The 13,006-nt window shown below is 30.3% G+C and overlaps 1 protein-coding gene across 1 annotated transcript; it reads right to left on the bottom strand.

The window, feature by feature from the left end:
• Positions 1-2,620: 2,620 nt before the first annotated feature.
• Positions 2,621-5,105, bottom strand: LOC111888845 (uncharacterized). The gene is made up of 10 exons (XM_023884967.1): positions 4,938-5,105; positions 4,787-4,863; positions 4,596-4,666; positions 4,403-4,499; positions 4,221-4,329; positions 4,044-4,106; positions 3,560-3,639; positions 3,332-3,452; positions 2,980-3,207; positions 2,621-2,866 (listed from the first exon to the last, which is right to left on the bottom strand). The coding sequence occupies exons 1-10, from the start codon at positions 5,103-5,105 to the stop codon at positions 2,621-2,623; spliced, it is 1,260 nt and encodes a 419-aa protein (XP_023740735.1).
• Between the last annotated feature and the right edge of the window lie 7,901 nt (positions 5,106-13,006).

Genomic DNA, 13,006 nt, shown 5'->3' with positions numbered 1-13,006 from the left:
CATAACACGTATTTCATACAGAATAAATTATATCTATGAGATAGAAGAAAGTGAATATACATTCACACATATAACAACAAAATATACACATAACACCTATTTCATATCAAATACTTCATAATTTTGTGTTAGAAAAAGGTAACTACACACTCACTTGATCAGAAGATGATCGGACAGCACTACGGCTCTAAGAGTAGTATTCTTCGGTGAAACCGGGATCATTTCACACACCGGGCTTCTCGCGGGCAGAGCTTCGGCTCAGAAACTTTTTTCTTCTCGGGATCTTCGAGCTTCGGGACTTGCTTCGGGTCTCAGGATGAACACCGGGGCTTCGGGATACTTCTGGCACGCAAAACGATGCAAAACGAGAGAAAGAGAAGAGAATTTGGAAAATGGAGTTGGCTGCCTTCGCAAGCCTTTTATAGGAGGCTGAGGCCTCGCATTACGCTGGGCGTACGCCTCGGAAGTTCATCACTGCTTACGTATCCGAAGAACTCGAGTGCGAAGCGCGTCATGCTTCGCTGTACGTTGGGCGTAACCCGAATAAGTCCGGTGACTCCCCTTCGGATAATATCAGATTAATAATTAAATTTATATATTAATTATTTAATAAACTTCAAAAATTCATATCTTCTTCATACGAACTCCGTTTTCGACTTTCTTTATATCCACGCGTAGGTGAGACTACGCTCTACAACTTTCGTTTAAACTTTGTCGGCTAGTTTTGAATTTATTTTTATTATTTATTTTTAGTAGGTCGGGACAAGAAAACTCCGTTATAAATAACTTCTTCATCCGACGTCCGTTTTCTCCTATCTTTTTATCGTTTCACTACAATTAACGAGATCTTCGATTCTCGTTTAGATTGTTTCGGCTAAAAAACCGCTCGGTCTCAAATCGAGTATTCGGGCTGCATACTGCTAAGTCGAAACTTCAGAAAATCATAACCTCCTCATACGAAGTCAGATTTGGGCGTTCTCTTTATGCACGCTCTCGGTTTAACGAACTCTACAACATTTGTTTAGATCACTAGGGCTAAATATCGCTCTAACGTAAATCCACTTTTTACGTCATTCAGCGTCGTGCTGGTTCTGTCGCGACACTTCGACAAATCATAACTTCTTTGTTATAACTCGGATTTCGGCATTCTTTATATATTCCGAAACCTCATTTCAACTACTACAACATTATCCATAGATATCAAGCTTATCTAGCATTTCATTTTGACACTTATTTTTTTCTTAATTCAATTAAGTCACACAGTTAAGCACAAAACACATAATACTCAAATAATACACTTCTATTATTTCCAAAACGGGTTACAAAGGTTAACCTAGACTATTATATCAACATTAATGACAAGCCCAGAAACACAGGCGTTACAGATATCATTTAGTATACATATATTTTTTTAGTAAATTCTTATTGGTGCATTCTAACACACAATAGATGTGAGAAATATATATATATATATATATATATATATATATATATATATATATATATATATATATATATATATATTGAGAGAGAGAGAGGTTCAAATATTTCTCGTATATGCTATAATACACCAATAATAATTTAGTTAAAATTAAATTATTATTTAATCAAATAATAATAGATATTAAATTATTTTCATAATTATATGTATATTAAATGTTATCCATACTTATAATTCTTTTTTATAGAAACTAATTAAATTAATCATTAATGTCAACAATAATATTCTTTCGGAATTAACTCGTATCTAGAAGAATAAAAATGTATTATATCAGAATAAAAGTGTATTTTAGTAGCATACACTCTTGTTTTTTCATATTCCATGCAACTTTATTGTATTTTAAGTGAGTGGGTGCTGAAACAAAACACAAACCCATACATAAAAACGTAGATGCGAATTCATTCTAAAAGAATGTTTCTTGTTGACATTAATGACGAATTTAATTAGTTTCCATAAAAAGAGAATTATAATTATAGATATCATTTAATATACATACAACTAGATTATAACTCGCGTTAAACGCGGGGGAACGTATTAAAAAAATTACCAAAACATCTATATAGATTGCATAATAATTATAAAAGAAAGTTTATGGCTACTGTTATTATTGAAAGGTGAAAAAGAAACACTGAAATCGATAAATAACTATAAACATTGCAGGACCTCTTTGTAGACAATGTTTTTTGTTTTATTAGTTGAACGACCTTCCTCATCACATATGAGTACCTTCAAACCTTTTTTGCTTGTTACACGAGAAACAACTACATATAACTAACCATGTGTGAAGACAGGTCTACGCAATCCAACATTTGAAAATGAATGTCCTTGACTTTTGTCAATGGTCATAGCGAAACAAACTGCTATTGGGAATTACCTACGTTGAAAACATAATGAAATTTTTTTATCGGATCGTGTCAACTTCATGCGAGGTATAGTATCTCTAAGTGTCCTATCAACTGCTTCGAAACAATGACGATGCATCATTGGGACTTCGTCCCAAATTAGAAGGCTCACTTTGTTCAACAGGGCAACTACATCGTTACCTGGCAATCTGGCGTAATAGAAAAAAACGATTTCTCATTCAAGTTAATTGGTATATGAAATCTTGAATGCGTTCTCCTACCACCAGAAAGGAAAATCGTCAATGATAAATGTCAAATAATCATAACTGCAAAATTCATTCGAGTTTTCCATTTTTGGAATCTTAAGGGTATGAGGAGCAACACTATCTTTTGAGGAAGACCATTCAAACAATTCAGTGGTGGTAACAATCTCAATAGGGCGTTTCAGTGAAGTAGTTGTTGGTGTCACTGCATCAAGATCAACAACATTAATATTGTCACCTTCAACAGAAACACTCTTTTCCTGTATCAAATTAATAAAACAATGTTGATTAACAACATTAATATTGTCACTGCATCAAGAATAAATGTTTATTAACAATGTTAGAATGCTAAATTATATGAATTTAATTTTACCTTAATAGACTTGTTGATAGGAGTACCATCAGAATGAATACTGTTTTCTTCGTATGCAGGTGAATGTTTGAAAACTGCACCAAGTACAAGTTCATCATCAGCCATCTTATGAACGGTGTAGGTGTGATAATTGTTCTCGAGATTAAACTTTGAAATCTGAACTTTAAAAACAAACTTTCTATTAAGCATCGTATTGAACTCATCGGGGATCTTTTGGTGTCCTTGATCCTAAAAAATATTATAATAAAACATGTGAGTAGTTAATAAATCCCGATTAAAATAAAATGCAATAACAATATACAGTTAACTTGTCGTGTATACAAATTAATAAAATAGTATAATATAACGCTACCTTTGATATCTTTTCCATCAACCAATGATTACCGCGGTGAATAAGATCTTTAACATGACGGTCAAACAATACAAAAGAAGCAGACCCAGTTTCATCTTGAACATGTATTCCAACCCTTACCCTAAATATTATTGTATCACACGTTAATGGACAATGAAATAAAAATTAAAACATTGTAATAAAGATTCATGAGACAAGAAGTTTACAAATATAAAATTATGAACTTACTTGTCGAATACATCAAAAACTCCTCCGTAACCATTACAATTAAATGGTTCACCATCACTATCGTCACCATTTTTAGTTACCTTTTTTGAACAGTTACGACAATAAAAAGAATACCATCCTTCCTCAAAATCGAAACCAATTACATATATATATATATATATATATATATATATATATATATATACACACACACACATTAAAAAAATTGTTATATATAATGGAAAAATATGAATAATATTAAGTATACCTCATTATAATCTGGAATATCATCAATGTTTTTTATTTGAAACGGAGGCACTAGTCTTCTGGCTTGGCCACAACAATTTCTGTGTTAAGTTGTGTAGTATTAATGGAAGAGTCAACATTCAAATCGATATCAGCAATGCTACATATAAGAAGGAGAAACGAAGAAGATCAACAATAATAATAATTATTGATTAATAAAAATAAAATAGTAAATAATTATATCATAGTCATCAAATACATACGCCTTTTTAAATTCTGAAATATGATGCATATCATCATTAATATGTAACTTGTGGCTGGCCTATAAATAGCAATTGAAGTAATAGATTATTTCATATTATAAATAAAATATTAATGTAATGAGCATAGACATCTAAAAATAATTATTCTTACCACCCCAAGTCTTGAGTTTTACCATACATAGGAGAATGATCACAAGAGCATTTTCATTTTGATGTTCAGATATGTAGCTGTTCAACTTCAATGTAAAACTATCCCACAAAGCCACTTGCATTTTCCTACCACTATAATTGATTGTTTGGGTTATATGAATAAAATACTAAACACGATAAATTAATGAAAAATAAAGAAAAGTACATCAGATCTTGTGCAACAATACTCATTAGCCTTGTTTCCCTTGCATTCTCCTTAATCACTCTCATGGGTTCAGTAGATACAACTTGACCAATAAAATCTAGAAAAAGTAAATTTGAATCAATTATTATAATATAAATTGGTTAAAAAATATACAATATAATAAATGCAAAATTGTTAAGGGAAAAAAGCTTACCAAATGCAACACGAGTGTCAAAATTTCTGGCTGTCACATCATGAAAACTCTCAAAATTAAAAGGATTGATCCTATCAACAAAAGGAGTTAATACACGAATTGTGGTTGTTTAGTAGAAATTTATCTTATGCTTGTGAGCAACCAACATGTAATCTCCTTCGTTTCTGGCCATACCAAAGTTAGTGATTTGCCTTACAGCTCCTTCTTCCAGGAGGGCTTGAAATGCATTTATGAGATTTTTTTTTATTGTTGCATGTATTCTAGTGCCCTGTAGGTGATAAAGGGTATTATTATATGAAACAAAAATAAAACATAAGTTTTTTCATATTATTTTAATCTTACCTCCTGGTCCATTAAAATCATGTCAAAGCTGTTGACCATGTTTGGGTTGTTCTTGTATGTCTGTTTCCAAATCATGACAACTTGAGCACGAATATTCCATGATTCTATGGAGGCATCTATGTCAGCCAACTTATCAATGACGATTTCACTGTTACTGTTATGTTCCATTTCGCTTGTGCTATGATAAATAGAAAAGTATTAGAGATAATTATGAGATATAGTGAAAAAAGTAATTCAAAGATTCACAAGGTTTTTGTTTAATGTAAATACAATGTTGTTCAATTAACATATACATTTTTGGTTGGCATACTTAACCATGAAAAAAACAAAAATAAACATTAATTGTATTTTTTAAAATAATAGTTGACTGCAATTATGGATTAATGGAAGTAGGATGGTATCAAATCAAAACATACATAATATGTTGATATATTTCAAAGAAAACAACAAAGCAAAAAAAATGAGTATGAACACTTATCATATAGAAGGTTGTAGAAAGGAAGAAGTATTGATAAACAATGAAATGCGTACCTTTTTGCCTTTGATTAACCAAGCTAACAGTTGTTTACTGCTATATAAGGCTATAGAAAGGAATGAATATTGATTTAGTATCGTGAATATCAACATAAACGAAGATGTAAAAACATAGATAAAACACAATAAAAACCCACCTTTTACAGGAGTGTGGAAGGAAAAATAAAAATGGGTTTTGGCGGAATATGTCATATATATATATATATATATATATATATATATATATATATATATATATATATATATATATATAGAGAGAGAGAGAGAGAGAGAGAGAGAAAGAGCATTTTAAGATTATTTTTTAAAATTTAAAATTTGGATAATGTTGATGGTTAGTTAAGTTCCCGTCTTTGGTGGCTGATTTTTCGATTTGAATATAGGAAATAGTTATGATAGACGGAAATAAATAGTAAATTGTTTTGTTAGAATGACATCACCAGAAATATTAAGAACGATCTAAGGGTTGAAATCAATCAAAGAAATCCAATGAATGATTCTGATTGTTGAAGGTAACATAATCAGGTTTCTATTTTAATATATATATATATATATATATATATATATATATATATATATATATATATATATATATAAAGATTATGGAAATCATTTAATATCCATCTTTATTTAATTAAATAATTATTTAATTTTACAAAATTCCTATTGTGCATTCTTGCACATAATAACGGTAAGAAACACAATAATCTATATATATATATATATATATATATATATATATATATATATATATATATATATATATATAGATAAATAACTTTTTTGGTGAATAGTTTTATTACTGGAAAATAATTATTATATTTAATTGTTAGTTATTTTATAATATAAAAAATTACTACTTTTAAATAAAATATTTTAGTTTAGACCGTATATTTATATTATTTATTTATACATTTGATGTAAATTAATAATATTAGTGTCTAGTTTAAGAAATGTAAATGAATTTATATATATGAACTTAATATTTTAAAATTGTCATTTTGCTCAAATTTAAATTTTGAATAACCTTCATTAATTCAAGTCGTCAAACTTTTGGCAAGTATTAATGATTTATTTATACATAATTGATTTGTACAAAAGGTTTTATAACTTATATCTCTTAAAATTCTAAATATGACTAATATGCATTATATATAGTATAAGATATAAGATAATATATATATATATATATATATATATATATATATATATATATATATATATATATATTCTATGGACATAAGGATGATTCTGAACCAATCATTAAAGAAAATATAGAATTTTTTTTTTTAAATAGTCTTAAAATATACAAAAATAATTATGGATTCAACTTTAAAATCGTTTATGGGGTAATATGGACTTTTTTTATTTCCTAATTTTAGGGAAGTAATCAGCCAAATTCATAAGAAGTTAATTATATTAATTATTTTCTATAATACTTAATGAATATTTGTATATTCTTTTAAAATTCAAAATCTAATAACTATAAAGAACTCAAAATTTAGAAAAGGTAGAGCCAGAGTTTTTGATTTTTCTCTTCTCCCTGTAGGTCCTTCAAACTCAGAATCTTAATCAAAGAGCATTCTTAAATAATGTTTATAAAAATTCTTTAAAACAAAAAATGTTTTTAAAAGAATTACGACAACAACAAAGGAAGAATTTTCTAAATTTGAAATAATACTTAAGAAAACTCTTCATTCGATGAAACGACAATAGAATAATGAAATATTACAACAACAGAGAAATATTGAAATATCAAACCATTCTTATTAAAAAAATTACATCAAAAGAACCGGTTTTCATAAAGAATGTGATGTATTCTTTAAAAGAATGTGAGGTATTCTTACAGAATGTATAACATATTATTGACATATTCCTCTAGAAAATGTAAAATGCTTAACATAATAAACTTGGTCTTCAGAATAAACTTGATCTTGTTCGGTGGTGTATAGAATCAATTGAATCTTCTTCTCTTTGAAATAAAAGAAGGATTGTTACAATAATTATTTCATGCAGTTAATCCACCTTCTTTGTTTGTCTCTCACGAGCTAAAAACAACCATAAAATCTAAACAATAACATGATTTATTGTGGAAATCGAATGCAAAGAACCAAAATCCCTAACCATTTTCACAAAACTAGATACACATAACAAGAAAAAATGATTCAAGTGCATGCAATCAACTTGTTTCTTTCTCTCACTCATACAAAGAAAGCAAAACAAAAGATAAAATAGACTGGAAAATTTTGGAATACTCTGAATAAATAATTGACGATGATATTGCCTCAAAATCAATGGTAAAAGAAATCAACTAAATTCAAAATCGGGCGTCGATTGTAGCCTTTATCCTGTGGAATGTCAATGACTCGATGTATGTTCATATGAACAATAACAAGAGAGAAAAATTAAGGAAGAGAAAGCGAGAGGAGATGAGGTGAAACATAAAGATATAAAAATATAAACTCAAAAAGTGAATTTTTTACCAGATGATGTGGTTTCAAGAGGGTCCCCTAGCCACTCCCACTTATCGATCTCTCTTTTAAATCTATCGGCCTTATGTGATTTTCGATCTCCACTTGTAGCTATATCTCTTTCTTTGTGTCTTTCGCTTTCGATTTGGCACCTAGTGGTGATCGACTTTATTGTTGGTAGTAGTCATCAGGAAGGCAATGGAGGCAGGTTTAAGTGAGCTAAACACGAGGATACAGTTTTTTATCGGGTTGTCTTGGGCACATCCACCTGTAATCGAAACTCAACGAAGAAGGGTGGCTTGTGTTCTATTCCTGCCAGAAGGGTGTCAACATAGTGTGCAATAAATGTCTTTCTATATCTTTGAATCGCACACATAAAAAAAGATGTATATGGAGCAGGTTAGGGTTAATCAGTTAGTAAAAAATATTAATCGGTCAAAAAGAATTTAGGTAACATCCAAGATTTAAGGGATATATATCATAATTAATTTTTCGTTTCTAAAATTGATTATATATAAAGTTCCAAAAATACCCTTATATGAATTAGTAACTATTTATGTTTTTTCTAAAATCTAATTGCTTCCTACGTCCACACAATAAATGTTCATTTGTATATGAACCTACCCCTCTCTCTCTTTCTCTCTCTCTCTCTCTCTCTCTCTCTCTATATATATATATATATATATATATATATATATATATATATATATATATATATATAGAGAGAGAGAGAGAGAGAGACAGAGAGAGAGAGAAAGGGAATATGTGGTTGTTGGGTATTTAACATTAGGTATAGAACCCTAATAATGTCGTCGTTTGGAGTAAAATAGATTAGTTACATTGTTTTCCTTTTACAACTCAAACTTCTCCTTTCCGCACACCTGATCATTCTTCCAGGATTTTTGAGTTTGTTCATATCTCAATCCATGTAATTTCTTTTTTCCTTCGGTGCTTCTCTACCAATATTGTATCGGTTCTATATACTGATGTGAGATTTGTGATTCACTGTCACACTCCCAAACCAGGATGGTAGAAACGTATGGGTGTGGATGACGTCTTTTACAGTATCACAACATAATGTACAATAGTGATTCAAAGCAAGCACAATCATCATAAATATAATTGAGGATGTTACATTGTTTCAAAGTATTGTATGTTTCAAAACCAATTACATTAAGATGAAAAAATAAATAGTACGACGTCGTAACGTCTCATCCTTAAAAGCCTTGTGACTACTTGTTTAACGGTTTCCTGAGAATACAAGTAGTTTTAAAAAGTGTCAACAATTAAGTTGGTGAGTTCATAAGAGTTTTGTATGGGAAAAAAAATTAATTCTTTCCGTGTAAAATAGTAGTGTTTGTCTCCAGAAAAACCCAATATTTTCTTAAAAATGAGTTGTAGTCTTAAAATCCGTAAGACCAAAAATGTGTAAGTATTTCTATACTTAAAATAGTATTACATAGTTTTATTCTTATATAGAACCATTTGAATGCATGTTACCCTATAAACTAAGTGTGTTGTTGATTTCCCATGTGAGTTATTACAACTATGCTAGAACCGAAGTTGGCCTACTGTGACGTTCTTAAGACGTTGGAATGTAAGACATTTGTCACCTCAGACTTGTCGGTCTAGCAGTAGCTAGCAACTTAGGTGCGGGATTGTCAATCATGTATAGATCTATACACAAATACCACACCCTCTTACCGAGATTCTTGTTATAATTCAGGTCTTTAATGTATACTCTAGTAGGTACGGTGAAGATTTTGTCTCACATAATTGTTTCACCAAGTTTACGTTTTGTGTAATGAAAACTCTTGTAAGTGTAAATATCGCTTTTTCATAGTATTAGTGTAGTGTATAATAATTATATACTTTTATATAATTATTCGTCTTGTCCCAAAATGTTATAATAGTGTTAATGACCCTTGAACTACACCTATTGTAGTTTATTATAAATGTCTCGTTGTACCTATATATACACATATATATAAGTTAACATGTTTAGATGTTCATAAATAATACCTATTACACATCTAGCACAAGTATATGAACTATTAGTATGATAAAGTCAGTTTTCTAGTTTTTGACTTTTTACGTCATCAAACGGTAAATATTGAATTATAAACTTTGTGAAATTTATTTTTACCTTTTTGTGAAGTTTAATTCAAGCTAACCTTATATGTTTAAAACAACATATTTTAGGTCAAATCTCACAAAAATAGTACCATAACCTGGTTATAACAACTTTTGTTAGAAAACCCTAATTTTTACATAAAATGATAGATATTTTAATCCTTAGGACTGGTCATGTTAACAAACAAAAATGTACATCTTGGGTTGGTTGAAAAGTATTATATATTTTTGAATGACTATTTATGAAACATATTGTACGTATAATAAAAACAAATGGTGTTTATTCATTAAAAGAATCAACAAAAATAAAGTTGGGGGCAACGTCAATATGTATTAAATCAAGGGAAAAAGTCTCATTAGGGTAATGAATTCTTGATTTTGTTCACGGTTAGTCCCTTTTTTGTATATCATATACCATCTAACTTGTTTAAGATGTTCACATATTATCCTTGCGACCGGTTGTTATAAGTTACAAAGTAAATTTATGAACAATTTCAACAAGTTAAATGGTATATGGTGTAGAAAAAAAAAGACTAAATATGAAAAAAAAATCAGAAGTTTTTTTGAAAACCAGTATTTACGTGAGAATTTGAGAACTTTTTTTTCGACTAAAACTTTTCAAAACCAAACACCACTAGGCCATCGTCTAAGTCAAAAAGTGACTTTTTTGTAATGTGCATATATGAACATTTATAGTTTTCATCGCTTTTTTGGGTTTCGGTTTTATTTAATATTTTAGAAGTCAAAAAACCGATGAAACCGAACCAAATAAATTGATAACCGATTAAACCGATGAATAAAATCACTAGATACAATGATAACCTAGTCTAACAAAAAAAAAGCCCCCCCCCCCCCCCCCCCCCCCACACACACACACACACACACACACACACACACACACACACACACACACATTAACTTGTTACCCTATTTTGTTTATTTTCATATGATAAAATAAATGAGAGCGATAATTTAGAAAGTATGTTCTTTTATGTTTTACATGTTAGATGATATGTTTAATTATAAATTATAAACTATGGAATATGAAAAAACAATGAAAACCATAAATCGGGTATATATCAAAGTTCTAACTAACGTTAGAAGTGATTTGACAGTAATATCAAACATCAAACTTTTACGAGCTGTGGCGAGTCACGACGTTTGTAAGTTGTGACTTAAGGCAACAATTTTGTATATACTTAATAGTTTTATACGTAGTTTCTACTTTTATTAATAAATATATACATATCTGACTTAAGACGACATTTTGTTAAACTTTGACGTCAAGTACAAGTCTTAGAGTCACGATGCGTTATGATGAGGTCATGACGAGTTTTTTAAAACCTTTGTATATATGCACATTCTAAAAAAATCGACTTTTTATTATTATGATGATGTGATTGACTTAAACGATGGGCTACAAGTGGCGTGGTGGTGTTGGTTTTGAAAAAGTTCGGTCGGAATGTTTTATATCAAGTTCAAATATTGGTTCTCAAAAAAACTTATGATTTTGTTCACATTTAATCAATTTTTTGTGTATATTATATATCATTTAATTTGTTGTAATTTTTTCACATCTTTACCCTTATAACTTACTACAACCGTCAAAAAGTTATATATCAAAGTTTCAAGAAATTGGATGGCATTAATCTCCTTAATCATCTTCTTAAATCAAAGGCTTGTTTTGTAATATGATTATCACTCCCAAAGAAGATACGACAAAAAGTGATGCATGTGTTTTGGGATTGATTTTATATATTTTTGAGGACCACTTATGTATCATATTGTACTATCTGTAGAACAAAAATAAAAGGTGTTTATTCAATAAAAGCGTGGGACATTAAAAGGACATGTATTAAATCAAAGGTTTCATAGGACATATGCTTGTCGCTCTCAAAGAAAGTACGAGAAAAAAAAATTAAATAAATAAATTGAAACGGCTGAGATTTTATTAATTCACTGCCTAGAAAGAGCCTAAGCATGCCTAGAAAGAGCCTAAGCAGGGAAAGGACAAACAAAACAAAAAAACACAATTACACAATTGATACATTATTACAACACCAATTTCACCCAATTAGAATTAACGAAACTCCCCCTAAACGTCACCCAATTGAAAACTAAAGAAATTACATGATCAGCCACCTTAGTCGGAGAAAATCGAATATTGTTGAAAGTCAAGTCATTTCTCGCCTTCCAAATGCACCAAAAGCAACCATACACAATGGAAAGAATTACATTCTTTTTCTTATGACAGTTTACCGAATTAGCCGTAAATATGATAACCTCCTTTCCAGTGTCAAAAGTAGGAGGAACAATGGCACACCAATTCCAAATCCAACGAAACACATCAATTGCGAACCGGCATTTGACAAGAATATGCTCGGCTTCATCGACACCCCCTACACAGCCGCGACATGAAAGGTCATTGATGTTGATCCCACGTCGGGATAGCGCACACACAGTGGAATTCTACCAATACAAGCTCTCCATATGAAACAATTAAGTTTCAACGGCATCATGTGATTCCAGATTGTGCCATTTTGCATGGGACAGGAGAGTCAATTAGCTTTCGAACACTACTCACCAAAAACCTCCCGTCACTTGAAAGTTTTGCTCTTAGAATATCCTCTGCGTCAGATCGAGAGTGGTTAGACAAAATACGTCTTAACATATTTAGCTCATCATACTCCTCCTGACAATTTGGTCGTCGTTTCCAAGCCCACCCCCCAATATCCGGACAAATTCTCTCTTCGACGAAACAGTACTTTCGTCGCTCAAGAGAAAACACCTGAGGAAATTTAGAAGCAAAAGTGAAGTCCCCTGTCTGGTCGAACCAGAACAGCGTATCATCCCCTCTTCCCACCTTGACTTCCAAAATAGATGAAAATTTTATGTCAATCTCACCCAACTCATCAACAATTTTCACTACGTTTT

The sequence above is a fragment of the Lactuca sativa genome, chromosome 2 (genome assembly GCF_002870075.4).
Source record: "Lactuca sativa cultivar Salinas chromosome 2, Lsat_Salinas_v11, whole genome shotgun sequence".
Lineage (NCBI taxonomy): Eukaryota > Viridiplantae > Streptophyta > Magnoliopsida > Asterales > Asteraceae > Lactuca > Lactuca sativa.
The sequence above is the reverse complement of the archived record's forward strand: the minus strand, read 5'-3'. Positions and strand labels throughout refer to the sequence as shown.

Excerpts from the sequence above, each read along its gene's own strand:
- LOC111888845 (XM_023884967.1), bottom strand. The coding sequence starts at position 5,105 with ATGGAACATAACAGTAACAGTGAAATCGTCATTGATAAGTTGGCTGAC. Across the intron at positions 4,107-4,220 it reads TGATCATTCTCCTATGTATG|GCCAGCCACAAGTTACATAT; the intron begins GTAAAACTCAAG and ends TGCTATTTATAG. Across the intron at positions 2,867-2,979 it reads CTATCAACAAGTCTATTAAG|GAAAAGAGTGTTTCTGTTGA; the intron begins GTAAAATTAAAT and ends AATTTGATACAG.